The sequence below is a fragment of the Pleurodeles waltl genome, chromosome 2_1 (assembly GCF_031143425.1).
Source record: "Pleurodeles waltl isolate 20211129_DDA chromosome 2_1, aPleWal1.hap1.20221129, whole genome shotgun sequence".
NCBI classification, from domain to species: domain Eukaryota; kingdom Metazoa; phylum Chordata; class Amphibia; order Caudata; family Salamandridae; genus Pleurodeles; species Pleurodeles waltl.
The window spans coordinates 839,234,226-839,261,827 of NC_090438.1; the positions used below are offsets into that span (position 1 = coordinate 839,234,226).

The 27,602-nt window shown below is 45.7% G+C and overlaps 1 protein-coding gene across 5 annotated transcripts in view; it reads right to left on the minus strand.

Moving 5' to 3' along the window:
* Positions 1–27,602, minus strand: part of JARID2 (jumonji and AT-rich interaction domain containing 2) — a 589,480-nt gene that overhangs the window by 154,027 nt on the left and 407,851 nt on the right. For all 5 annotated transcript variants that reach the window (XM_069218785.1, XM_069218783.1, XM_069218788.1 and 2 more), the window contains exon 7: positions 132–1,146. In XM_069218785.1, the coding sequence (XP_069074886.1) occupies positions 132–1,146 (1,015 nt within the window). The remainder of the gene's footprint in view (positions 1–131; positions 1,147–27,602) is intronic.

Sequence of the window (27,602 nt, forward strand, 5' to 3'; positions counted from 1 at the left end):
AGGCCCATGTAAAAACATGAGCAATACAGTAGCATCCATTCATCACCAACTGGTCACCTGAAACTGTAGCCTCCAGGACGTGGAAGGATTGTCATGGTACGCAAACAAAACCACTTGCACGATCACCTCACCTATCATTGGAAGCTCCTCCATTGTAATGCCCTGAGATTTGAGGTGTTTCTTGATGCACGCCAGCTGCTGCACATTCGGTCCCCAGCGTCTGCCTAGCTTGTGGATGTGCTGAATCTGTGTCACAAAGCGCATTTCATCATTCAGTTTACACTCGGGCCTCCAGTCGGAAGGGGGAATCACCCTGCACATACCATACTTTTCATATTGAGATCGGATGGACTCGATAAAAGTTACTGGGTCGTGAAACTCCTTGGAGGTTGGCCGCAGGACAGGTATTTCACACATAACGGGCCACCCACATTTGCCACTCTTTTCCAGCTTTACTGTAGAGTCTTGTATCTTGTGCGAGGAATCAGTCTGTGAGGTAGAGCGATTTTCACAGGCCTCGGTTTCCGTCTTGCCATGTGCTTGTTTAACAGGTGTGGTATTTTCCGTTACGACTGTCCTCTTCGGCCTAATCCTCTCCAAAACCTTTTCTGACACTTCCTTTTTTACGTGGCCATTCACTATCAGTTTTTCAACTGCCACTGGTTTGCTTTTCACCTCACACGTGTTGATGGATGATTTGACTTTCTTGGGGGGTGATTGTTTTTCTGGGGAAGTAGCCTCTTCCAGTCGTCGCTTAGAGTTGCGTAGTCCCTCCCTTAACTGCCTACCCTCCTCAATAGGGTTGGTCTTTTTATTGAACTTACCATTGACCCTAACACAGTTTACAGCGGCACAGATAACCCTGGACGCTGCAAGAGATAGCACCTGTTTACGGGTTTTTGCATTGCTACTTTCGATTTTCCCTGAGATTATGTGTTTAACAGTGGAACTGGGTTTCATGTGGTTCGGTTTGGTTTCCTTGACCAGTTCTCTCTTGGCTTTGGTGTATGTGACAGTTCCCCTAGTCACCGTTGCAGTGTACTTCACAGTTTTGGGTGGTGAAGGTCTCACATCTCTCGTCTTTTTGGCACTGGCTGCATTGGAGCTTGAAGAGGACATCCGAGTGATTCCATTCAATTTAGACACCTGGGAAAAAAGAAGGACAAATGCAATTAATTTGTAAAAAGAAAACCCTACTTCACAACAAGTACATCCAAACTATGATGAGGTCTGTTTAGTTGATGGAACACAACAAAACATTTCATATTTGAAAAAGAAAAGCTATCAGTGTCTCACATATACAAGAAAACTTGATGTTTCTTATCTGTAGGTGTAGGTTTGCAGCTTGAAGAATTTTCTGGATTCACATGCTATGCATTATTCCACCATCAAGTGGGTGGGTCTGGAATTCTCCACTATTTCACCAAATTTTTAGTCCATACTTTCTTTCTACATTTGTTTGTTGGTGGGCAGTGGCGGAACCACCATTTGGTGCCCCCTTTGTGACATCATTGAACTTCCTCTGGATTTTCTCACCCGAGGTCGACATCTTCACAGTTACTTTTTATTATTTATTCTCCATCTTCTCAGTGGAGGTGAGTGGGTCACTTGTGAATCTACAAAAATCTTCAAGTCGCAAAAACAACATCTACAGGTAAAAAAGTTTGTTTTGCAGTGTGAATCTTTTCTGGATTCACATGCTATGCATTGAATTTATAGCAGTTTACTTCTGTGGTGGCTGGGTTAACCCGTTGAATGCGGGCGTCGGCCACTGGCCGACGCCCACACTCCCTCCCTGGTGCGGGTCACGACCAGTGGCCGACACCAGGGAGGGGGTTAAAAATCCTCCGGTGCAATGCACCGGAGGATTTTTTTTTTTTTTTTTTTTCCACCGTAGGAGACGCAGAAGAGTTTCCGCGTCTCCATCCCACCCCCCTCCCGCCCCCTTATGACATCAGCGCGCCGCGAGGCGCGCTGACGTCACATTTTTTCCCCACCGGAGAAGGAGAGACGGAGGTAAGCGTTCTCTCCTTCTCCGGTGGGGAAAAAAAGGCCAAAACGGCCTCCCCAGATGCCAGGGAGGCATCGATGGAAAGGGGAGGCTCTCCCCTTTCCATCGATGCCTCCCTGGCACCGTTTCCTGGCCGTGGATCGCAGCGCGGCTGCGATCCACGGCCAGGAAACGCCCCTAGGCACCAGGGATCTTCTTTGGGGGGGTCGGCCCCCTCGTAAAAGGGCCACCCCCCCCCGGCAATATTTAAATTATTTACACTGTTTTGGGGGGCGATCGCGCCCCCCACAAAAAAAAAAAAAAAAATGGCAGAGTCGGCCCTTGGAACACGGGCCGACCCCAGGGGAAACAAAAAAAACGTAGTTTTGCCTGGGGAGGCCGATCGCCCCCCCCAGGGTAAAAAAAAAACAAAAAAAAACAAATTGTTGGTGGTCAGCCCTTAGGGTGACCATCAATGGGGCCATTTTTTTTTTTATACATGTGTGCTTTGCCGAGGGCAAGCACACATGTATAAAAAGAAAAAGATTTGTGACATGAGTCTCATATATATGTGTATATATGTATACACATATATATATATCTATATATATATATCTATATAGATATATAGATATATATATATATATATATATATAGATAGATATATTTTTTTCAGGACAAGCATTGCAGCGTCCATGTGCTGCTTTTCTGACTTGTTGGTGTGTATCTGGGCTTCTAACAACGCCCACCTCACGCCCATCACTACCACTCCTTTGATGGCATTGGAAAATGATTTACCTTTGTCCCTCCTTGGGGAGGTTTTGTTACCGCCTTGGCCATCGCCCCTGGTACATGGCTAATTGCACTTTTGCTGTTACGTTTAACTGCGAGCGAACTTCTTTTCCTTTTGTGTAACTCTTCACATGATGCTCATGGTGGCCATGGCGCTGTGAATCGGCTCTCTTATGTGAAAGAGTTTAACTTTAAATTATCAATTTATGTGGCAAGAAAAGTTGGGTTAGGAGTTTATAACGCTAATAGCTCTAACTCGAGCAGATGCGAGACCCATTGCATTGTAAATGCTTGTTATTCTTGTGTGTGTTGTTTTATAATGGTGAACAATTTCACTGCACTCCTCGAGGACCGTGATCAAGACTCCTTGGTGAGTTGAAACACGTTGGTGGTTATTGACTGCAATAAAATACACGTTTATTTGTACTTCATGGAGTGCGGTGAAATTTTCGGCATTAGATAATTTCTAGATTGGTCTTCCCTGTCACTGGGCACCGGCAGTGGAGTGTGCCACCCAGCAACCCTTCAACCACTTTGTTTCTAAACACATATATATATATATATATATATATATATATATATATATATATACACACACACACACACACACAATATGCATGCATGCATGTCTTTTCTGTAGTGGCAGTTTTGCTGGATAGTACTGAGGGAATTAGAAGAGGAGGTAATGGGAGGCAGAGCACCAAAAATGACTGTTGCACAGGGTGTGTGGTAAGGTGAAGTAATACATTCTTTTTTTGTTTTTTTCAGTGTTTTCAGAGAATCTGCAGAATTGGAGAAGAAGCGAAGGTAAGGTGACGACATTTCCTGTTGTACACAACAAACATACCAACAAGCAATTTTGTGACTATCTGCCTTCTACGTAGGATAGTAATTTAGAGGGACAGTTTAGCCAGTTGCAGAGATGGCGTCTCGTTGGATGACTGCTGATCAAGCCCTAGCTCGGGTTATGGAGGACAGTTCTGATGTAGGCTCAGAGACTGAGACAGCAGACACTGAGACAGCATCTGAGGGAGAGGACAATGGGGCAGATTCTGGGAGTGATTTTTCAGTCGGCGGAGTCCCATCTGACGACACCTCTTCCAGTGAGTCTGAAGGAGACAATGACGACATCCGTGCTGTCCCTTCGCAAGCACATTCTGCGCAGCGGGACCACATTGGGTTAGCCGAACCCAGAGAGCACGTGCTTGCTGCCGCAAGCACAGAACGAGTGCTCTCTTGGCAGCCCCCCTGTTTGGTTCAGCCCCAAATTCCACCTTTTACTGGTGACGCTGGATGTAAAGTCGATACAGCTAACTTTTTGCCAGTCAACTACATCTATCTGTTTTTGGATGTTGACTTTCTTCAGAAAGTTGTGCAGCAAACAAATTTGCGTGCAGACCAATTTCTGAGGGAGCGCGGAGGCACTCTAGGGCCCCGTTCTAGGGCACGCCAGTGGACTCCCACTTCGCTGGCGGAGTTGAAGATATTTTTGGGCCTTACCCTCAAAATGGGGTTAGTACAGAAACCCACCTTGCAGTCCTACTGGACGACTCGCACGGTTTGGGTAACTCCCATCTTCGCACCATACATGAGCAGAGATCGTTTTTTGCTACTGCAGCGCATGCTGCATTTCAATGACAATTCTGCTGCATTGCCCCGGGACCATCCAGATCATGAGAGGTTGTTCAAAATTCGGCCTGTCGTGGAACATTTGTCTGCCAGGTTTCCAGAGATCTATACTCCTGGAAAGAATATAGCAGTCGATGAGTCCTTGATCCTGTACAAAGGACGGCTGCTTTTCAGACAGTACATTGCGAGCAAAAGAGCTTGCTATGGCATAAAGCTGTACATGCTGTGTGAGAGCTCTACTGGCTATGTGTACAGCCTGAGAGTGTATACAGGGAAGGATTCTACCCTAAACCCTGTAGGTTGCCCTCCCGCGTTAGGGGTCACAGGTAAGATTGTATGGGAACTTGTCCAGCCACTTCTTCACAAAGGTTATAACCTTTATGTGGACAATTTCTATACAGGAGTAGAGCTGTTCAGTGAGCTCTACAAAGCTGGCACTGTGGCCTGCGGTACAGTTCGTTGTAACCGCAAAGGATTCCCGCGGGAGCTTGTTTGCAAGAAGCTCCAGAAATCACAGAGTACTGCATTGCGTTCTAACGAACTGCTCGCAGTCAAGTTCCTAGATAGACGTGATGTATACGTGCTCACTACAATTCATGATGAGAGCACTTCTCCCATCACGGTTTGGGGTCAGATGGCCGAAGTCCACAAGCCCATCTGTATACTCAATTACAATAAGTACATGGGTGGAGTGGACAAGAACGACCAGGATCTTCAACCATACAATGCGTGTCGTAAAACTCGCACTTGGTACAAGAAACTGTTTACCCACCTGATTCAGATGGCAACATATAATGCGTATGTTGTTTACCGTCAGACAACAACAGGAAGACTCATGACTTTCCTTGACTTCCAGTTGTCTGTAATTGAAAGCCTCACTGCTGTTACTGAAGAAGCAGCAGCCTCCACCTCATATGTTCTGGAGGATGTGGCAAGGCTGCAGGAGCGACACTTTGCTGATCGCATACCTAAAACACCCAAAAAGGATCGCCCATGTCGTCGCTGTAAAGTGTGCTCAAAGCATGGAAAGCGGCAGGAGAGTCGGTATTACTGTCCCCAGCGTCCATCACAACCAGGCCTCTGTATCCCTACTTGCTTTACGTTGTATCATACTAAAGCAAAGTTCTGGGAAATCGACTGAGGTTGAGCTGCTGTTGGGTAATCCTTTCAGTGGCAGTGCATGGATACCGAACGTCCATGGGCCACTGCTTCGTTAGGCAAGGAGCCACAGAATTTTACTTCATCATGGACTTCCTTTTGGCGTGGTCGGTGTTCTGTTCAATTAACATGCATTTTCTTCCCCCTACTGCATATACTAGTAGACAGAACATATGCCACATTGCCACGGAGTACCCTTTCTTCACCTGCATGTCTTCCTTACTTTCAACGGTAGATATGCTCTCTCAGTTCGAGAAATCACTTTGTAGGGCATACTTGGAAGCCCCCAACTTGCTTCCACAAACTAGTATAGGTTCACTTGGCTATTATACAGGATTAGCCAGGACTCTGATGAGAACAGAGACATGGATGGGTAAGGAAAGCTTATGGTAGGAGTGCCTTCACAGGGTTATTGCACAGGTAGAAGGCAGATAGTAAAGGTAGTACAGATGTACATCATCTACACCTATGGATTCAAACCCATTGGTGCCATCCCAGCACTAAAGGAGAATGACTTGTATAGGTCAGTGTTTGACCTGCTTTTCATGTTCATCCTCCATCAGAACTTAGTAGATTTTCAGTTTGCTGTATAAGTGCATTATAGTCACATCACTGCACATAATGTTGGCTGGGACATATGCTACGTTCTCATGGACTCCCCTATGTACCAAACACTACCCTTTTCCATAGCCTATGACCTTCTCTTTAGGGAACATCATGAGAAATCCCTAGCATGTCTCCCTTAGTTTCAAAGGTAGATATGCTCACTCAGTTCGAGGAATCGCTTTGTACGGCATACTCGGACACCCCCAACATGCATCCACAAACTGGAAGGAGTTGGATTTAGCACAGAGATTGCGCTAAAGGCGCATGAAAAACATGTCTTCCTGAGCCTCAGGTGGCTGTCACAGGAGTCATTAGTAAAGGTTTGTTACGCATGCATTTGGTAATGTTAAGGAAGAAGGAGGCAGGTAGCCTATGACCTTCTCTTTAGGTAACAGCATGAGAAATCCCCAGCATGTCTCCCTTAGTTTCAAAGGTAGATATGCTCACTCAGTTCGAGGAATCGCTTTGTACGGCATACTCGGACACCCCCAACTTGCATCCACAAACTGGAAAGAGTTGGATTTAGCACAGAGAGTGTGCTAAAGGCGCATGAAAAACATGTCTTCCAGGGGAGACCAAGGGTGCAGGACTTGCATGGCTCTCACCAGTTTTCCTTCACCCAGAATCCCCTTGAAATTACATTATGTGCTTAAAAAACACATTTTCCTTGCATTCCAATGAGCAGAAGTCCAGGGATCTGCAGGGATCCTCAAAATTCCTACCACCCAGTGTTTCCCCACTTGTCCTGATAAAAACACAACCCGCTTGTGTGCCTGCGGCTAGTGCCTGCTTCAGGAATGAATCACTCCAGGGTTAACAGTAGACCTCAAGCAAGGACTACCATTGACCCTTGTGTGATCCATTCCTGTCGCGGGCGCTAGGCCTACCCACACAAGTGAGGTATCATTTTTATCGGGAGACTTGGGGGGACGCTGGGTGGAAGGAAATTTGAGGCTCCTCTCAGATTCCAGAACTTTCTGTCACCGAAATGTGAGGAAAACTTGTTTTTTTAGCCACTTTTTGAGGTTTGCAAAGGATTCTGGGTAACAGAACCTGGTCAGAGCCCCGCGAGTCACCCCATCTTGGATTCCCCTAGGTCTCTAGTTTTCAAAAATGTACAGGTTTGGTAGGTTTCCCTAGGTGCCGGCTGAGCTAGAGGCCAAAATCTACAGGTAGGCACTTTGCAAAAAACAGCTCTGTATTTTGTCAAAAAATGGGATGTGTCCACGTTGTGTTTTGGGGCATTTCCTGTCGCGGGCGCTAGGCCTACCCACACAAGTGAGGTATCATTTTTATCGGGAAACTTGGGGGAACATAGAATAGCAAAACAAGTGTTATTGCCCCTTATCTTTCTCTACATTTTTTCGTTCCAAATATAAGAGAGTGTGTAAAAAAGACGTCTATTTGAGAAATGCCCTGCAATTCACATGCTAGTATGGGCACCTCGGAATTCAGAGATGTGCAAATAACCACTGCTCCTCAAAACCTTATCTTGATCCCATTTTGGAAATGCAAAGGTTTTCTTGATACCTCTTTTTCACTCTTGATATTTCAGCAAATGAATTGCTGTATACCCAGTATAGAATGAAAACCAACTGCAGGGTGCACCTCATTTATTGGCTCTGGGTACCTAGGGTTCTTGATGAACCTATAAGCCCTTTATATCCCCGCAACCAGAAGAGTCCAGCAGACAAAACGGCATATTGCTTTCAGAAATCTGACATCGCAGGAAAAAGTTACAGAGTAAAACAAAGAAAAATGGCTGTTGTTTTCAGCTCAATTTCAATATTTTTTTATTTCAGCTGTTATTTTCTGTAGGAAAACCTTGTAGGATCTACACAAATGACCCCTTGCTGAATTCAGAATTTTGTCTAGTTTTCAGAAATGTTTAGCTTTCCGGGATCCAGCATTGGTTTCATACCCATTCCTGTCACTAACTGGAAGGAGGTTGAAAGCACCAAAAATAGTAAAAATTGGGTATGTCCCAGTAAAATGCCAAATTTGTGTTGGAAAATGTGGTTTTCCGATTCAAGTCTGCCCGTTCCTGAAAGGTGGGAAGATAGTGATTTCAGCACCAGAAACCCTTTGTTGATGGCATTTTCAGGGAAAAAACCACAAGCCTTCTTCGGCTGCCCTTTTTTCCCATTTTTTTGGAAAAAACGAAATTTTCACTGTATTTTGGCTATTTTCTTGGTCTCCTCCAGGGGAAACCACAAACTCTGGGTACCATTAGAATCCCTAGGATGTTGGAAAAAAAGGACGCAAATTTGGCGTGGTTAGCTTATGTGGACAAAAAGTTATGAAGCCCTAAGCGCGAACTACCCCAAATAGCCAAAAAAGGGCTCAGCACTGGGGGGGGAAAAGGCCCAGCAGCTAAGAGGTTAAAGATGGGGGCAATGACTTGTAAACAGATGCTTTAGAATCTTTTATCTCACTTGAGCTTCTTTGTTCATTTGCATATCCACTAAATAATGTTTTGTAAACTTTGTGCACCAAAGACCATATTGCTGCCATACAAATTTCTTGTAATGGTGTTTTTTGCCAGTAAAACAATAGTTGCTCCTTTTTTTCGTGTTGTGTGCCCTTGGTGGTAACATTAATGCTTATCCTGCCTAAGGGTTGCACAAGTTAATTACCTGCACCAACCATCCTATGATTGTGTTCTTTGTTATGGGTCTTCCCAAGTAGCTATTTGCACTGGTTTTATCTTCTCAATATTATACATGACAGAGCGTCTTGCATTCAATGTGTGCAAAGTTATTTCTGCATTTATTTTTGGATTTTGAAAAAAAACTTTATTTGAATTGTTTGGTTAATGTGGAACTGTGACACTACCTTTGGTATGAACTGTGGATTTGTTCTCACAACAATTCTCTTTGTGAATTTGAAAATAAGGTTCCTGTATTGAGTGTCTGCAACTCACTTACTCTTCGTAGTGAAGTAATAGCTACCAAAAAGCAGTCTTTAAAGTTAGCATTTGTAAGGTAGCTTTGTCTAAAGGCTGAAAAGATTATTTTATGAGTTGAGGAAGAACTATATTTAGGTTGCAGGCAGGTGCTGGTACCCTTTTTGGTGGGACTATTTTTTTAGCCCCCTCTAAAAACCTTTTTACCACTGGTGATGTGAACAAACGTCTTCCCTTAAGATCTCTAGGCTAGGCCACAATTGCTGCAAAATTAACCTTTAATGAAGCCTATAATTAAGACCTTCTTGTAAAAGATGAGTTAAATATTTTAAAACTGTCGTTTCTCTGATCACCTTATTCAAACTATTACTATTTTTAACACGCCACAGTGAAAATCTCCCTCATATTGCCATATAAAATTTTCTTGTTATTGATTTTCCTGCTTTTCTTAATACTGCCATTGTTTTGTTCTTGAAACTTCATGTAAGCAAACTCTAAGTCTTGAGGAGCCATGCTGTTAGTTTCAAATATTCTGGATCTGGGTGTAATACCCATCCCTATTCTATTGACAACAGATTTTGTTGTCTTGGTAGCTTAAAGAATTTCCCTTGCGCAAGCTCCAATATATATCTGAGTATCACATTTGTCTTGCCCACGAAGAAGCAAACAAAATTAAGGTCATCTTCTAGTCTATCAAAGGGGCATTTCCCAGAGACTGAGGGTGCATCTGTCTGGAGGCAAAGTACTGGCATTTCAGGTTCAGATGAGTTGCAAACAGAACCACTGTTGGCATTCCCCATCTCTGAAAAATAATTTTTACCTCTGTGGCTGAGCTCCCATTCATGAAAGCAAGAGGCCTACCTGCTCAGTCTGCCTCAATACTTTACTTCCCTGGAAGATGTATCGCTTGAATCACCAAGTTTTCCTGTTTTGCATTTTTAACAATTCCAGTGCTGCTTTGAATGGTATGATTGATCCTCTGGACATCTCCATTAGGCCTGAATATTATGTCTGGCCCACTGCAGTGCGATGAGTATGAGTGACATCCATGGTAGTCCAGCTTTTTGCAGTACCTTTTGGATCAGGATAATTGGTGAAAAGGTGTAAGCAAATCTACCAAACAAGTGTGACAGGGCATTTCCCTTGGACCGGTTGTGTGAGAACCTGGCCGCGAAGTCTTTGCGTTTTGCATTTTCTGGATCTACGAAGAGGTCTGTGCTTTGTGTGCCGAAGCATCTGAACACATTGTCCAAAACGTCCTGCCTTATCTCACATTTGAGGGAGGTATTTTCTTGTCTGCTCAATGTCTGCCCCTATGTTCTGTTTTTTCAGGAGCTGTATTGTTACTAGGGCAGTGTTCCTTTGGATCTCCCATTTCCATTTCTCCTGCACTAGTTAGGTGTGAGAACAACTTTGTTCTTGCTTGCATGTTGAGGTCATACATAGTTGTTGTGTTTTTCCATTTGGATAAGCACTGTCTGTTCCTTATGTGAGCCTGGAAAGCTTTCAGTACTAGGAAGACAGCCTTTAGTTCCAGGTATTTATGTGCTTCATGGTGTCAGTAGGACTCCAGAGTTCTCGGATCTTCTGATGGTCTGTGTGCTCCTAAGGCCCTGTAGGAAGTGACTGTCATTATGCTCACGGGGGGAGCTAGAAATGTGATAGGCTTCTCTATCCTCACATTTGTTAGGTTCCACCATTGTATTTCCTCTTGAACCCTTACTGTGACACCCACTAGGTCCTCACAGCTCCCTGTGGCATATGAACATCTTTTGCAGAGCCATATCTATATTGGGTGCATATGCAGACTCACGTGTTGTATGAGAGTGATGCATGATGCCTTCATGACAATCAAGTTAATGACAGTCCTCACTGTTAGAGTCTGCCCTTTGCGGCAGAGGAGATTTTACTTTGCTACTGCTGTCGCCCTCTTGGGGACTGGATATACAAGTGCTATTTTTGAGTCTAGTTACCTCCAAGCATACCTTCACCTGCTCCGTGAGTGGTGATATTTTCTTGTGTTTTATAGTGGACCTAAGGGGTGTAGCGTGCGGATGACTGTTTGCATGTCTTCGTGACATTTTTGTTTCAAGTTTGCTTTTACCAGCCAATTGTCCAGGTATAAGTAGATGTGCATACTCTGTTTTCTCAGGTATGCTGCCACCACCACTGGGCACGTTGTAAATACCCTTGGTGCAGATGTTATGCAAAAAGGTAGCACTCAGAAGTGGTAGTGTACCTTAACCAGAACAAATCTGAGGTTTTTCTTGTGCCTCTGGTTCATTGCTACGTGGAGGGAGGCATCTTTTAGGTCTAGGGTGGTCAAGTAATCTTCCTTCCTTCCTTAAGAATGGCATTACTTCTTGTAGAGTTGTCATTTTGAAGTCTTGTTTGTATGAACTAGTTTAGGTATCAGACGTCTAGAATACGCCCCAGTATCAAGTCTTGTTACTATGAAGTACACTGAGTAAATGCCACTGCCTGCCTCCCTTGGAGGGACCCAATGGCTTGTTTTTTTATAAGTTCCTTGATTTCTTCTCACAACTGTCAGTTCCTTTTCCCGTAAGGTTCGTGTCTTTGGAGGAACATGAGGTTGTGGTCTTTTGAGTTCTATGCAGTAACCGTGTCTTATTATGTTTAAGATCCAATTGTTGGAAGTGACTGACCTCCGCTCCTGGAGTAATCCACCTATTGCCGCCTGCTGACGGGCATACTTGTTGAGGAACGCAATGAAATCCGCAATACTATATTGCGTTGCCACTTCCCTCTCCATCTTTCTACCCAACAAATTAATTCTTTGGATCTCCTTCTCTTGTGGTGGGCTGAATGACTTTGGAGTGTTTCACCTGTTCCTGGCTGTCCTTACTATGATGGAGGCTGCCGTTATATTCTCCTTGATGTATTGGGGGTCCTGAGTGGAATTATAGAATTTTTATCCATTCAAGGAGTGACTGGCCTGGCTGTGGCGTGTTCCATGAAAGCTGGTCCAGCATGCTGGGAAGCATGGGTACGTTCAGGTCCACCTTTTTTGAGGGAATCAGTGTTTCGAGGAGGAAGCATGATTCATCCCTTTATTTCTCCAGCTGGACTGCATACGTGTGTTTGCCTCTTGAGTCCATTCTACATGGACAGGTCGTACAGGGGAGACATATAGCTGTCCACATCCTCAGGGTATTTGCCAATCAAATCATACCAATTGTCGTGAAACTGGCCCTTCATCTTTATCTTGGTGGGCCTGTCATCTTAGTCAAAGAGGTCTTTCTGCTTCTATTCATACGGCTCTGGCATTAAGGGTGCAATGATGTCTGGTAAGTTGTTGACCAACTCCAGCGATTCCAAGCGTTTAATGGGCATGCAGAACGCCTTCTGAAGAGCTGCCTTTTCGGCCTTGAATCTGCATGTTTTCTTCCTGAATTAGTGCATTCAGTGTCAGTCGTCAAGGAGGGTGTCCCCTTCGTAGCAACCCATTCTTTGTCCTTGTCCTTCGCTCTCTCCTTTGCCCCTTTTGATGTTGAGGGTTGGTTGGAAGGTTTGTCCTTTGGTTGGTACCCATGCAGCTTTTTTTGTTTGTGCCGACCTTAGATCACCAAGTGTTTCGATGTCAACGCAGAAATGGCTCTCGGGGCTTTAAGTTCTTTTGTTAACTTCTGCCGCTTGGTCTTCTTGTTGTCCCTCTCCACATTCTTTTGTGGCCTCTGCTCTCTAGAAGTTAATGAAGCTCCCTCTGGTATCTGGCTCTCCTCCTTGTGCTGGCTCAGCATAAATGTTTATCTCATCGTCAATGGAAAGGCCCAAGTCCTTCAGGGATTTTTGCAGTCTTTAGGTGCCAACTCTGGCGTAATGTGCCGGTCGCTACTTCAGTCTTGTGTTGAGAATCTTCAGTGCAAATTCAGCTCAGGTTTCAGTCTGTCATTGTGATCTGCTGGGAGGCGCAAGTTACAGACCTTGTGTGGATTCCACTGTGCTAACCTATGGTGGCAGTTGGGACAGAATTGAACAGAGTTGTCTCCATATCTCTTAGCTGCAACCCCGCATTCTTTGGCCACAAGGTCCTACCAGTATAGTCACCAGTTTGGGGGTAGAGAAATCTCCCCTCCTTTGTGTTTCTTGTGCTCTCTTGTGGTTTTCGCTGCTTTTCAGTTGACTTTCTCTCTCCTCTAAGCAAGTCTTCCATTATTCAAAGCTACTCCTGTGTGCTTCCACACTCAAGTGTGAAAAAAATAATCTGATGATGGCGACCATGCCCAGAACCTTCTAGGGTTCCTAGGCAACATCTGACATCATACAGGGGATGAACTTATCACCACATGATAGTCGATGATGGCCACACAAAAAAAATAAAAATAAAAGAGAAGGACAGACACCTTCGGACCAAACCACTAGATGATAGAACAGATGCACAGCATGTGAATCCAGAAAATTCATGGTGCAAAACCCTAGGTTCCACACCAATACAGATTCCTATGTTCCCCTGGGGGTACCACGCTCTAGGAGTCCCATAGATATGGACTTCTAGGTGCCCCAAGGGTAGCGTCCCACATACCCTGGGAGTACTTAGTCCTGGTGCATCAAGGGTACTTAGTGGCCCGTTCTCCAGCAGTACCGAGCCATAGTCTCCCCAGGGTACCTAACCCTAGCTCACTTGGGGCTTTAGAGCTCTCAGTGCTTTGGGGTACCGAGTCCTAGATGCCCTAGAGGTACCAAGTAGTGGGTCCCCAGCAGTACCAAGCCCCAGATCTCCCAGGGGTATCAAGCCCCAAGTATCCCAGGTGTACTGAACCCTAGTTCCCCCGGAGTATATAAAGTGATGAGCGATGTAGGCTCTGGTCCAAAGCCTTGAGGAGACGGGTGATGCTAGGACGTTGGCTTGAGTTTTGTGTTATGCAATATGGTGTGATGTAGCATCTTGATAAGTGATTGGTGAGATGCATGTTAAGTTTCGTATAGTGTGGGTTAGTGAAGTGTGGTTCTCAGTCATTCTGAGTGGTGTGGTGGTGATTGGTGTGATATGTTTTTAAGTCTGTTTTGGTAGTCTTTAGTAGTTAAGTATGTTACAGTGTATGGTGTTAGCTATTATTGATCTGTGTGGAGAGATGTGACATGGTCAGTGATGTGGCATGGTGTTTATTATGTTCTGTATTGTAGTGATGTAGATTGATTTGAGTTGCAATTATGGTATTTTACGGCTTGGCATGGTGCTTGTGATCTTGCTTGTTAATGGCAATGTCATGGGGCAACTGCTATGTTGTTCCATTTTGGACCAATGCTTCATTTGGTGTTTAGTGTTGGTTGCAGGTATTCACGTTCTTAGTGGGATTTGAAACAGTGCTGCCAGTGTGGTGTGATGTGACTTAGCCTGATACCTGCTTCATAGAAGATTGGCAATAATCTGAAAAGGAAGGATTAGTGCATTTCTCTTTGGGAAGGAGAAACCAACTTCAGCAAAGAAAACTGACTAAAGACCTCCCCTGAACACCAGGAACACACACTTCTGGAAAAGAGAAAGGAAAATTATGTGCCGGCTGGTATGTTCACAATGGACACGACCAGCTTACACAAATAGGACAACTATCTCTAACAGAGCCTAAGAGAACTCCACCATTCACTAGTTAACCCAACAAACCACAGAATGCCTACACATACATCCTAGATGCTGTTCCAGAAATTATGTAGGCAGAGCACTGGACTCTCCTTTACTGAGCAGAACTGCTAGCCTTGCTCCCCCTCATGGGTTTAGGTAAAACAGCCTAAGCCCCTGAACTATCATGCTAGTCACCAAAGCGTGGAAAATCATAAAAATTTTACTAGAACTGCAGGTTGAGTAACTTAAATAACCTACTAGACCTAACTGTAATGCACTTGACCCGTAAATGGGTCTGAAATTATGTGATCCTAGGCAAATAGTTTACAGAGTCGCCTTTTTCTTAATTCTCACATATGATTGCACTTTCAAAAATGTGAACTCAGCATTCCTGCAGTACAAAAAAAAAACACACTTTTGTTTGATTAAGTAGACTTAAGTTCGCTGCATGCATCTCACGAATCTAGCCCACCTAACCTAGGACTTTTTAGTTTACTAACAACATTGCCATCAGGGCAGGAGTGTTTCTCAGTTTGTTTAACGACTCAATTTTAATAAATATAGTACTAAGCCATGATGTGGTAACATATAGTCATCTACACACCATAACTTTCCAAGAAATGTCCAAAAACCTCTCCACTAAATTGCAGCCTTACTGATAAAACTATATAGTGTATTAACAATCTGTGAAAATTGGGTTTCAGAAACATGTAGAGTAATCTGATTTGTGTTCATCCTCTTCAAATATTTTCACAAATACTGAATTTTGAAATGTTTGTACAGTTGACTTAGTCATTTAATGTGTGTTAGGAAAACCCTGGCACCCTATATCCTTTTATTTTACATTTTATGCAGCAGGTCACACAATTCACCTTACAAAGTCCTGGAACCCTGGAGTCAGAAGGAAAATTAATAATAAGAAAAACTGACTTCTCACCTCTGTCTGAGAGCAAAGAGCAAATGGGACATAAGAACAAGATTTAAAGGCATCTTTTATTGCCCCTCCACTTTTCAACTGAAAAGAACACCTGTTCAGTGTCAACTACCCAGAAGGGAGGAATAAGTATTAAAAATAGCTCTAAACTCATTCAAAAAGCAGGCACCCTTGGTCCTTAAGTCCACTGAAAGAAAAAACAATGCAATACAGAAAACAGATACAGGGCAGGATAGCAAAGCCATGTGGGGGAGGTCATCTCAACACCATCCTAAGCAAAGTTTGGCCCAAATGGAGAGCTCTGATAAGTATTATAAATAAAACGATTTCTCACTTTGTATATAGAGTCAATTGTGAAAAAATGCAGGTGCAATGGAAATTTTGAGTGCTTCATTTATACGTCATGCTACTAAAATAGCAGTACATGTGACTATTTTGCAGCAGGAGGTTCTTGCTCGATTGAGCATAGGGGCTATGGAGAGAGTTGTTCCAGAGAAGAAGATCAAGGTAAGCAAACAAGGCAGATAAAAGCCTGGGCCTCACCTAAAGGGCCCCCTTCAGCTCTCACAACAGAATCTGCAGTTACACTTTCAACGCACCCACCTAATAAAGGGCAGTGTTTCAGGAAGTTCAATCAGAGGGCCCACTGCAAACCAAGTTTTCACTTGAATATAAAGGAACCCTCCCACCTCACCTCAGTGTCTGAATTTCCACCCACAGGAATGCAAGAAATACACTTCCACTGTCTGGTAAACTGTCCTTGCCCTGCGTATTAGGCATGTCAAACCAGCGGAGTTTTAAATGGATCTCACTGTGCTACTTAACAAATCCTGTGAGCCAAACTGGATGATATGCATCAGTAGACTTCCGTTCCAGCATTTTCAAAATTTCCTTTCAATGTTTGTATCCAGCAATTACTTTACACTCCAGAGCAAAAACAGAGAAACATCTGACCCTATACATTTAGTTCCCATCCTAGCCAAGTTAAGACTATCACGACAGCACAGAGCAAGCTTAACCACCTGGGGACGTACGAGTCTGCACAGGTGTACAGGGATGGCAAGTGACCAGGTGGGACTCTGGTGACAAAACCCCCAAAACGAAAGGATGATGCAGTCCTGATAATCCGCGACCTGTGCGAGAGGAGGGTCACAAAACAGCTTATAGCCCTACTGAGGTGAGGACTGCTTTAAAAAATAGGTCGACTGGCAAGGTGTCAGGAACAGATGGGTTACCAGTAGCCTTTTATAAGGCCTATCAAGATAAATTAATCCCACACCTGATAACTCTCCATAAGTGTTAGAAATGGGGTCTCTAGTTGGCAGTCGGTTTGCATCCTGTCCAAGTAGGGACCCTCATTCTAGTCAGGATAAAGGAGATACCCCCTGAGATAACCCCTGCCCACCCCCTTGGTAGCTTGGCACGAGCAGTCAGGCTTATCTCAGAAGCTATGTGTAAAGCATTTGTACATGACACACAGTAACACAGCGAAAACACCACAAAAGGACACCAAATCAGTTTTAGAAAAATAGCCAGTATTTATCTATTTAAAACAAGACCAAATATGATAATAGTCCAACATAAAGTAATAACAATATGAATTCTGCAAGATTTACTCAAAAATCCAGTTCCTTGAAGTCAATAGCTCCACCTGGGCCTATCACAGCATTGTGATCAACAAAACCAACGGTTCAGGCCGGCGCGGCATTGCGGGCTAGCTACGATGTCGGGAAGACCCGCAAACAGTACCTTTGATTTGTAGGGCGTCGTGATCCTCACGGTGAGCTCTGGAAATGGCGTTCGCTGACGTTGTGGTGTCTGTTCCAGAGTCAGTGCAGGAGTCGTCGGGCCCTTGAAGTCACACGCGTTGCAGATCGAACTCCGGGCTGATAAAGTCAGGAGCACTGGTGTGGATGGCATCGGGGCAGCGGTGCGAAGCGGGACGATGCGACATGCGGTGCTCACAGGTCACGGTGCAGCCAGCAGCTCGGTGACAGCGTCCAGCAGCGTCGGTGAGACCAGGGCTGCCATGTGAAGCGGGGCGGAGCAACGTGCGTTGTCCACAGGTCACGGTCCAGGGATTGCGTTGTCATTGCGGAAGCACTGTCGTTGGTAGGCCCAAGCCAGCGGTGCGGGACGGGACAATGCTTGATGACCCTCACAAGCGGTATCAACAGGCCATGGTACAGGCAGGGATGCCTGGTGACAATACTGGAGTGGATGGCGCTGGCGTCTGTGGACTGGCGGTGCGGGATGGGACGGTGCTTCGTGCTCATCAGGAGCAGTGTCACAGGCCACGATGCAGACAGCGGCACCGGTGTCAGCAGGAGCGTCGTCGAGGAGGCCCAGGTTGCGGTGAGAGCAGGCGATGCCATAGTGCAGAGGGTTGCTGTGCGAAGCGGGGCTATGAGACTCTGTGTGGCATCAGCAGGTCACAGTTCAGGCCAGCAGCGTCACGGTCGTTTCTTCTCTTGAACAGCATAAAACACACAGTTCCCAGTGCTGGAGGTCGAGGAAACTGAAGTCTTTAGTTTCCCTGAGACGTCCAACAGAGGCAAGCTCTACTCCAGGCCCTTGGAGAACTTTCTCAAGCAGCACACACAGCAAAGTTCACCCTTTGAACTCTTTTCAGGCAGAAGCAGCAACTGCAGGCCAGTCCAGCAAAGTAACACAGCAAAGGGACAGTACTCCTCCTCCAGCTCTTCATCTCTTCTCCTTGGCAGAGGTTCCTCTTGATTCCAGAAAGATTCTAAACATCTGGGGTTTTGGGTCTTCTTCTTATATCCTGTTCTGCCTTTGAAGATTGCAAACTTCAAAGCAAAGCCTCAAGTGTTTGCAAGATCCTTCCTTGTCCAGGGCAGGCTCCAGACGCACAACAGGGGGTCGGAGTCTGCATTGTGTGAGGGCAGGCACAGTCCTTCCAAGTGTGAACGACCACTCATCCCTCCCCTCATCAGGATATGCAGACTACACCCCACCTTGTTTTGTGTCACTGTCTAGAGGTGCAAGACAGCCCAACTGTCAAACTGCACCAGACAGACAATCCACAAACAGGCAGTCACAGAATGGTTTAAGCAAGAAATTGCCTACTATCTAAAAGTGGTATTTTCAAACAAACAACTTAAAAAACAACTTCACTAAAAGATGTATTTTTGAATTGTGAGTTCAGAGACCCTAAACTCCATATTTTTTTCTGCTCTCAAAAGGAATCTGCGCTTTAAGGATATTTAAAGGCAGCCCCTGTGTTAACCTATGAGAGAGATAGGCCTTGCACAGTGAAAACCGAATATGGCAGTATCTCACTGTTAGGACATATAAAACACACTAGTATATATGCTACCTTATACATACAGTGCACCCTGCCCCTGGGGCTACCTAGCGCCTACCTTAGGGGTGCCTGACATGTAGTAAAAGGGACGGTTTAGGCCTGGCAAGTAGACACACTTGCCAAGTCGAATTGCAATTTAAAACGGCCCACAGACACTGCAGTGGCAGGTCTGAGCCATGGTTATAAGGCTACTAATATAGGTGACAACCAGTGCTGCAGGCTCACTTGTAGCATTTGATTTGGGCACTGTACTAGGGACTTATTTGATTTACTAGAATGCCAATCATGGATAACAAATCAACAATGCAATTTACACAGAGAGCATATGCACTTTAGCACTGATTAGCAGTGGTAAAGTGCCCAGAGTCTTAAAACCAACAAAAACTGGTCAGAAAAAATAGGAGGAAGGAGGCAAAAAGTAGGGATGACATTGCCAAAAGGGCCATTTCCAACAATAAGGAAATAGTTGAGGACAGTTGCATGCAATCCTCGAAGCGCTACTGATCACTCTCTTAAAGCCTGTTAAACCAGCAGACAGCTGTGTTTCATGTAGACCGTTGTCACTTTTAAATGCTGATACAAACATTTAAGCTAAGATGTTGGCCAACAGGCTGGCACCCCTGCTCTCCGAAGTAGTGGGCCCTGAGCAGGCTGGGTTTATCCCAGCTAGTACACTATCATTAACCTCCGGACCCTTTTCAGTGCGATAGTGAGTATAAAGCCAGAAGTGAAGGTGGCTGCTGTATTCCTTGACACAGAGAAGCCGTTCGGTTCAATAGAATGGGGGCGGGGGGGATTCATGCTGGTGTTGTGGTGAGTAGGCATAGAACTATTTTCTGTGTTTAGTTCATGTACTTTACCCCAAGCAGAGTGTGCGCATATGGATAAACAGGCACGTCACAGACCCCATAGAAGTTACCAGAGGTACCATTGCTATATGACCTAGTGGCAGAACCCTTGGCCTGCGCCCTTAGATATTATCCTGCCTAGAGGTTTGCGAATTCCACATTACAACCTGATCATTTCAACTTAGGCGTATGATACTCTTTTATACATAAGTAACCCAGTGCATAACCGGTCACCAATTCTTTGTGAGATAGTGCTTTTTGGCGGACACTCTGGTCTGCAAATATATTGGGACAATTCCTTATTATTCCCCCTCACAATAGCGACATCACCAGTACTAATGTAATACCAGCTGCAGTGGACCATGGATGTGGTGCGCTTCCTGGGAATACAGGTTCACACTGACCCATCTGTAATCACATGGGAAAATCATGGCAAGGCAGTGCAAAGACTGTCGGAGGCAGTGGACCGGTGGAAAAGGCTTCCATTACTGCTCACAGGTCGAATAACCATAATGAAAATGCTGGTGCTGCTGGGATTTTTGTTACCTTTTACCAATATTACTATATTGTTGCCTTGGAAAGTGTTCCACAACTTATAAAAAGTAGTAAGTAGGCTGGCGTGGGCCGGCAAGCAGCCTGGTAGGTGTTGCTTGGTTGATCTGGGGTTGCTATTAGCACGACTCAGAATAGGGATGGGATTGCCCGCTTCCAATTCAAGAATGGCATGCGGACATGACTTATTTCAATATGAAGTCAGATGTTCGCCGCAAGTTATCACCACTGAGCAGCCACCCGAAGGATATATGGGGGCCCTACCGGGACTACCTGGCTTGCATACGGGAAAATGAGGGGTCTAAAATGGTGGAACATGAACTGTGTCCAACTCATCAGACAGAGAAACTAATGGGTAAATGTAAGCACAACACGATGCAGAATGGAACGGTACCCCGGACAGACACGGAGACAGGTCAAGAATAACCGCTGATGGACTGCAGCATCGGCGAAGTGGGATCTGGGGGAAGTGGAGATAAGTTGATTGCTGAAGCCCTCATATGTATTATATTAAATATATTACTACATTTTAGATGCCCCCATTGTAACGCATGAAAATCTGTCTTTCTACGTCATGCAACACCATTCATGTAAGGTGCGGTTATAGCCCACTGCTAAGCCAATTGTATACCCAATTAATTCACAGTGTGGTTGTAAAACTTCAACATAAAGTAAAAAAAAAAAAAATAAGACTTACAAACCCTGAGTTGATCATCTCTCCTTGCCGAAGCAGTGATCTACTGGTACAGACATTTCTCCTGATTCAAGTGCCTAATAAAGCACTATCTTCACATACAAATACTGTTTCTTTCTACAATCTAGCAGAACCGCAAATGACTCTTAAATGCTAAAATTGTTGCAAATTTTTGTGTTGGGCTGTCTAAAACAGGAAATTGCCCTTAGGGCATGACATGTGCCGGGAGCAGAAAATGACATTGCAGATGCTTTGTCTCTTTCACAGTTCAGGATATTCCGAAGGGTGGCCTCTGAGACGGGCCCTGCTGAAACTCCGATGCCACATGAATTGTGGAGAGTAGGCGACAGTGGATGCTTCAACTGGTTATGAATTTGCTAGGGGCCTCAACACGTATGGCATACGCTCAAGCATGGCCAAATTCTTAAAAAGTGGAGCTTGTCACCGGTCAGGGTCTCAGACATGATTAGAGGACATAGTGCATTACATAATGACACTCACGGCAAGCGAGGATCACTACTGCGGGAAACCTAGCAGAAATAGCCTTATGAGAAAACTGTTCTGGGGTATTCACTATTGGCAGGAAAAGTAGGCAGGAGGATATTGGAAGGCTGGGCTAGGTAACAGGGGGATGTTGGTCAGAGGAGAAAACTTCTTTCAGTGGGGCTATTGGGCGACCTTATCAGGGCTTTACTTCAGGTGTGACATGGATCAGATGAGACCTTACTTTTCCGTACCCCCATGTCTCAGAAGTTCTATGGGGCTTTCATTGTGTCTGAACTTATGGGAGGAGAAAGGGGACACAGCATTACATGTGGTGAGATTCAATTTAGACAGCAAGAGATTGGGCTATGCTTGCGCAAATCTAAAACGGATCAAAAAGGTAAAGGAAAAACAGTATGGCTGCCAAGTTACCCGAAGGTGGCCATTGGCCCTGTGACTTTGGGGCTGTAACTACAAGGTGAAGGTTTCCGCTGCTATTCTGATGCATTTGTGCATGGGGATAGGGTTAGACGCTGCGAGGTTCAGCACTCATTCATTCCAATTCGGAATGACTACTAAAGTCAACAAACATGGCTGGAGTAGGGATAGGATTATGCACATAGGGAGATGGGCTTCAGATTGTTTCCAACGTTATGTTCAGTGGGAGGTGGAGGTATGTTGATGAACAAAGTTACTTTCCTTCGGTAACGCTTTTTCTGATGGATACACGAGCTACCTGTGGATTCCTTACCTAATGAATTCTCCCAATACACCAGCATTCAATGGAAAATTTTCTTCCCAGCTCTCCATGTCGACGAGGATGTCACAATTGCACGGCTCGCCACGCAAAGTCTGATGTCACCTTGGCAATAAGAGGTCCTCGCCGGCATACTGATGTCAGTTTCACCCTTTTTTACGAGCCTTTGAGGTGAACAAGTGAAAACCGACCTCAAGAAAGCACATATACACATCTGGATGCAATACAAGCACAACATTTATTAATATAAAAAATAATCAAAACATATATAGACTTATAATAAAAAAAAGTCTTGGTATGAACAGACAGGTGGGTGGGACTGTGAGGAATCCACAGGTAGCTAGTGTATCCACCAGAAAATGTGTTACCAAAGGTAAGTAACTTGTTCTTCTGATGGATACAAGTACCTGTGGATTCCTCACCTTATGAATAGAGTCCCAAAGCAGTATTGCTCTCGGATGGTGGGAGCCCGACTAGTCACACCAAGGAATCCTGCAACACAGAACGTGCAAAATGGCCATCCCTCCGGACTTCCGAATCCAAGCAGTAGTGCTTCGCAAAAGTATGGAGGGAAGCCCAAGTTGCCACTTTACAAATATCTACCACCGGAACACCCCTAGCCAAAGCTGAAGTGGCAGCCTTAGCCCTGGTAGAATGAGCTCTAATACCCTCAGGAGAAATCTTCTTTGCCAACGAATAACAGATATTAATGTAAAGAATGACCCACCTGGATTTGGTTCTTTTATAGACAGCCCTGCCTTTTATCTTGCCCACATATCCAACGAAGAGTTGGTCATCCAACCGAATGCCCTTTGTTCTCTCAATATAGAAGCTGAGAGCCCTTCTTTGGTCTAAGCGATGGAGTCTTTCTTCCTCTTTTGAAGGATGAGGAGGAGGGTAGAAAGATGAAAGGGTAATAGACTGCCCCATGTGGAAAGGAGTGACAACCTTAGGGAGACGGAGCGGAGGGCACAGTGAGAGTTGGAGAAGGTCCGTGTACCACACCCTTCTCAGCCAATCCGGAGCTATTAAAATGACTTGAGCCCGATCTTGGCGAATCTTCCTCAGAACCCGAGGAATCAAGGGTATGGTGAGAAACGCGTAAAGCATCTGGTCGCACCAAGACATCTGAAATGCATCTCCCAAAGCCCCTTGCACCGGATACTTGAGGCTGCAGAACGACACATCCGAAAGATGTGAAGGACCAGGTCTGGATGGAGACACCACTCGTGATAGGCCGAGAAATGCCGACAGACAGACTGCACGTACGTTGAGACCTGCAGAGCCTCTCTGCAGAGAAGGTACGACCCTACTCCTCCGTGCTTTTAGACGTACCACATCGCAGTAGTGTTGTCGGTCAAGACTTGAACTGACTGACTGCAAAGGGACAGGAGGAAGGCCTTGAGAGCCAGACGTGTCACCTGCAGTTCTAACAGATTTATATGAAAAGTCTGTTCCACTGGAGACCAAAGACCTTTGATCTCCAGGTCCCCCAGATGAGCTCCCCACCCTGGAGTGGCAGCATCTGTTACGACCGTAGCCACCGGAGGCAGTAGTGAAAACAGCCTTCCTTGGGAAAGGATGCCGTCCACAGCCCACCATCATAGATCCTCTGCAGTGTCTCTGGAGATCGTTACAGACTCCTCGAGATACCCTTTGTGTTGAAACCACTGCTTGTGGAGGCACCACTGAAGTGCCCTCATGTGCCAGCGTCCCAACAGAATACAAGAAGCGAACAGACCGAGCAGGCACAGGTCCTTGAGGACTGGAACAACCGCTCCACTTTGTATCATTCGAATCAACGCCTGAATATCCTCAATCCGCTGAGGCGGAAGATAGGCTCGATTCAATGTTGTGTCCAGTACTGCCCCCTATGAACAGGAGGCGCTGAGAGGGCTCCAGGTGAGACTTGGGCAAAAGCCCAGACTGAACAACAACTGAGTTGTCATTTGCAGGAGATGCAGCATGAGCTCTGGAGACTTGGCTTTGATCAACCAATCGTCGAGGTAAGGGAATACCGATATTCCCTTCCTCCTGAGACTTGCTACAACCACCACCATCACCTTTGTGAAGACTCAAGGTGCTGAAGACAGACCAAATGGAAGGACCGCAAACTGGTAGTGTTGCGACCCCACCACAAACCAGCGATACATCCTGTGTGACTTGAGAATAGGGATATGAAAGTGAGCATCCTGCAAGTCGACAGACACCATCCAATCCTCTTTGTTCAATGCCAGAAGCACCTGCGCCAGAGTCAGCATCTTGAATATCTCCTGCTTGAGGAACCAATTCAAAATCCTCAGATCCAGGCGAGGACTCAATCGAACATCCTTCTTGGGGATCAGGAAATATCTTGAATAACAACCCTGACCCCTTTCCTGCTCTGGAACCAACTCCACTGTGCCTTTTGATAACCGGATTTGAACCTCCTGCTGCAACAACCCAAGATGGTCTTCTGAACAAAACGATGGACGGAGAGGGATGGGAGGGGAAAAAGGGCATATCCTTGCCTCACAATATTTATAACCCATGAATCTGATGCAGCTAACTCCCACTCGCGAAGAAAAAAAGGAAGCTTCCCCCTGCAGGAGAAGTATGACTCTAAATGGGTAGAAAACTAAGTCTGTTTCCCTTGTTGTGCTCCCCCAGAGGAAGAGGATGATGTAGGAGGCTGCTGGGTGGCCGAACTCTCCCACGCCCTCTAAAGGATCTATATGGAAGGCTGGCAGGCTGTTGGACTGTGGACTCTGGTCTCCCACGATAAAAGGCTCACGCCCAAACCCCCTAAAACCTCCAAAAGGACCTGAAAAGGGTAGTAGTGAAAGCCTGCAGACCCAAAGACTTAGCTGTGGCCCTACTGTCCTTGAAGCACCCTAAGGCAGAGTCAGCTTTGGCCCCACACAGCTTCTCTCTATGGAAAGGCAGGTCCAATAAAGTGGTCTGGACATCTGTAGAAAAGCCAGAAGACCTCAACCACGCATGCCTCCTGGTAGCGATTGAAGTACCGCAGCTTGAGTGTCTGACAAGAACTCACCGAACTGCCCCTGCATATCCTGCGGTAAGTCAGGAACTACAGCTTTAGCCGTGTCCATCAGGGCGTGCACATATCTCCCTAACACACATTTCAGGGCCGATTTCAGGGCCATACTGCAGGATGAAAAAGTCTTCTTGGCTGACTGCTCCATTCTCTTGGACTCTGTCGAAAGGAGTAACAGGGAAGGAGCCTGGTGCAGAACGCGCCGAACATGAGGCCTGGACCACTAAACTCTCCGGAGTCAGATGCTTCGATAAAAAACCCAGATCTCCCGTAGCCACCCTGTACCGTCTTGCAACAGATCTGTTCACAGCTGGCGATGACACCGGCTTCCTCCAAATCTCCAATATAGGCTCCGTAATAGCATCATTAAATTGAAGCAATGGTTCTGCTGAAGCCGAAAAAGGATGCAGGACCTCAGTCAAAATGTCCGTTTTAACCTCAGCAGTCAGCAATGGAAGGTCCAAGAAATTTGCCACCTTCTTGACCACAGAATGGAAGGAGGCCGCTTCCTCTGTAAACTCCCCTGGAGATGAAAGATCCCACTCAGGGGAAGTGTCCAGCCCACTAGCTGAGTCTAGGCCATGATATTCCTCCAATGGCTCAGCAATATTTCCTTCTCTCAGCCGCTGTCTCTGGTACTCCTGTTCTTCTAAGAGCCTCAGTGCTTTCCTCCGTGACCTGAACCTGGCCTCCAATCTCGACGTCGACAGAGTTAGCCGACGTCCATGACACTGGTTTCAGGCCCGATAGACACAGACCGGGAGAAGGAGAGACACTACAATCCAATCCGGATCCATCTGGCACCGGAGCTGATCCCACCGACGCCGCAGGCCTTTAAGGCAATGTCATCGGTGACGAACTGGCACCCTGAGCCAGATAAAAAGGCATGAACACAGACTTATATGGAGCCGAAGAGCCCAAAGAGAATGCCAAGGGACCCGTGGGACCAGCTGGTGCACCAGCAGGGGCCATAGCATTAAAAATGTTGAACATGGCATTCAAAAATGGTCCGATTCCAGAGCAGGGAAGACAGGTTACCGCTGATCTTCCTGCGGCACTTGCGTCGGCTGGGCATCAGAATCCTCTACCTTAGGCGAACAGCAAGGACTCTCTTGGGGTGCCACCACCTCGAAGACCGATGGAGAAGCCTGAGGGTTTTGAAGCTGTGGAGTCACCGTAGGACATCGCACGACGCCGTCTAGATGGAGACCTGGATTGGGAACAACCTCTAGCCGAACGACGCCAAGAGTTGTGTCGGCGCCACTTCTTAGGCTTCTTCGAAGAGTTCTGGAAAGACGATCTCCGATGACTTCTGTGCCCCGTCTTCACCCTAGCCCGAAAGAGTTTGGCTTATCTCTCCTTCAGCACCTTCGGATTCATCTTTTGGCAGGACACACTCCTCCACATCATGCTCTGAACTTAGGCACCATAAGCAGTCATCGTGAGGGTCCGTGACTGACATACGACCCCCGCATTCACGACAAGGTTTAAACTCTGACTTTCTAGGAGGAGACATTGTAACTACAGTCAAAAAGACACCTTCGAAACAGTATCTCCCCGAGAGCTAGGAGAAAACCGTTGGCGTCAAAGGCATGGAAAAAGGCATGGAAAAAGGGAACTGGCGTCAGTACGCGTGCGGACTGAGTTGCGTGCGGAGCCGTGCAATTGTGACGTCCCCGTGGACGTGGAGAGCTGGGATTTTTTTTTTTTTTCTACACGTTTGGTGCCTGGCCCAGAAACAACAGGCATGAGCATATGGATTGTAGGGCACGCATTTATAAGGAAGGCGGAACAGCAGGTTCAGCGAACCAGTTTTGGAGAACATCTGGGGCTTGACCACTCCTTGTAACAGATACAGTGGTACGAAAAAGGGGAAAAAAGTGGCATAAACTGCTGCCATGCTTGAACACGTTGTTAAAGAGAGGACTATGTCCTGATATTCTTTTGTTACATGTTGGTGCATACGACATGGTTGGTAAAGAATTTGACTTTTTAATTAAGCAAATGAAGAAAGATCTTAAGGAGATTAAAAAAAGAGGTATGGTTGTCACGTGGCATGGACAGCATTCATGTCGAGAAGATGGTGGAAAGGCGCCACATGCCAAGCACCTATATAGAGGGTCGGTGTAAGCTTAATAAGGAGATGCAGGTTTTCTGTAGCGAGAAAGGAATCACCAAAGTTGAACACGCAGACATAAGATATGAGGATAAGGGTTTTTTGTTAAAGTTATTTTAGGGATGATGGCATTCACTTGTCCTTCATGGGCATGGGCCTGTATCTATTACAGATCAAAGAAACATTGGCATC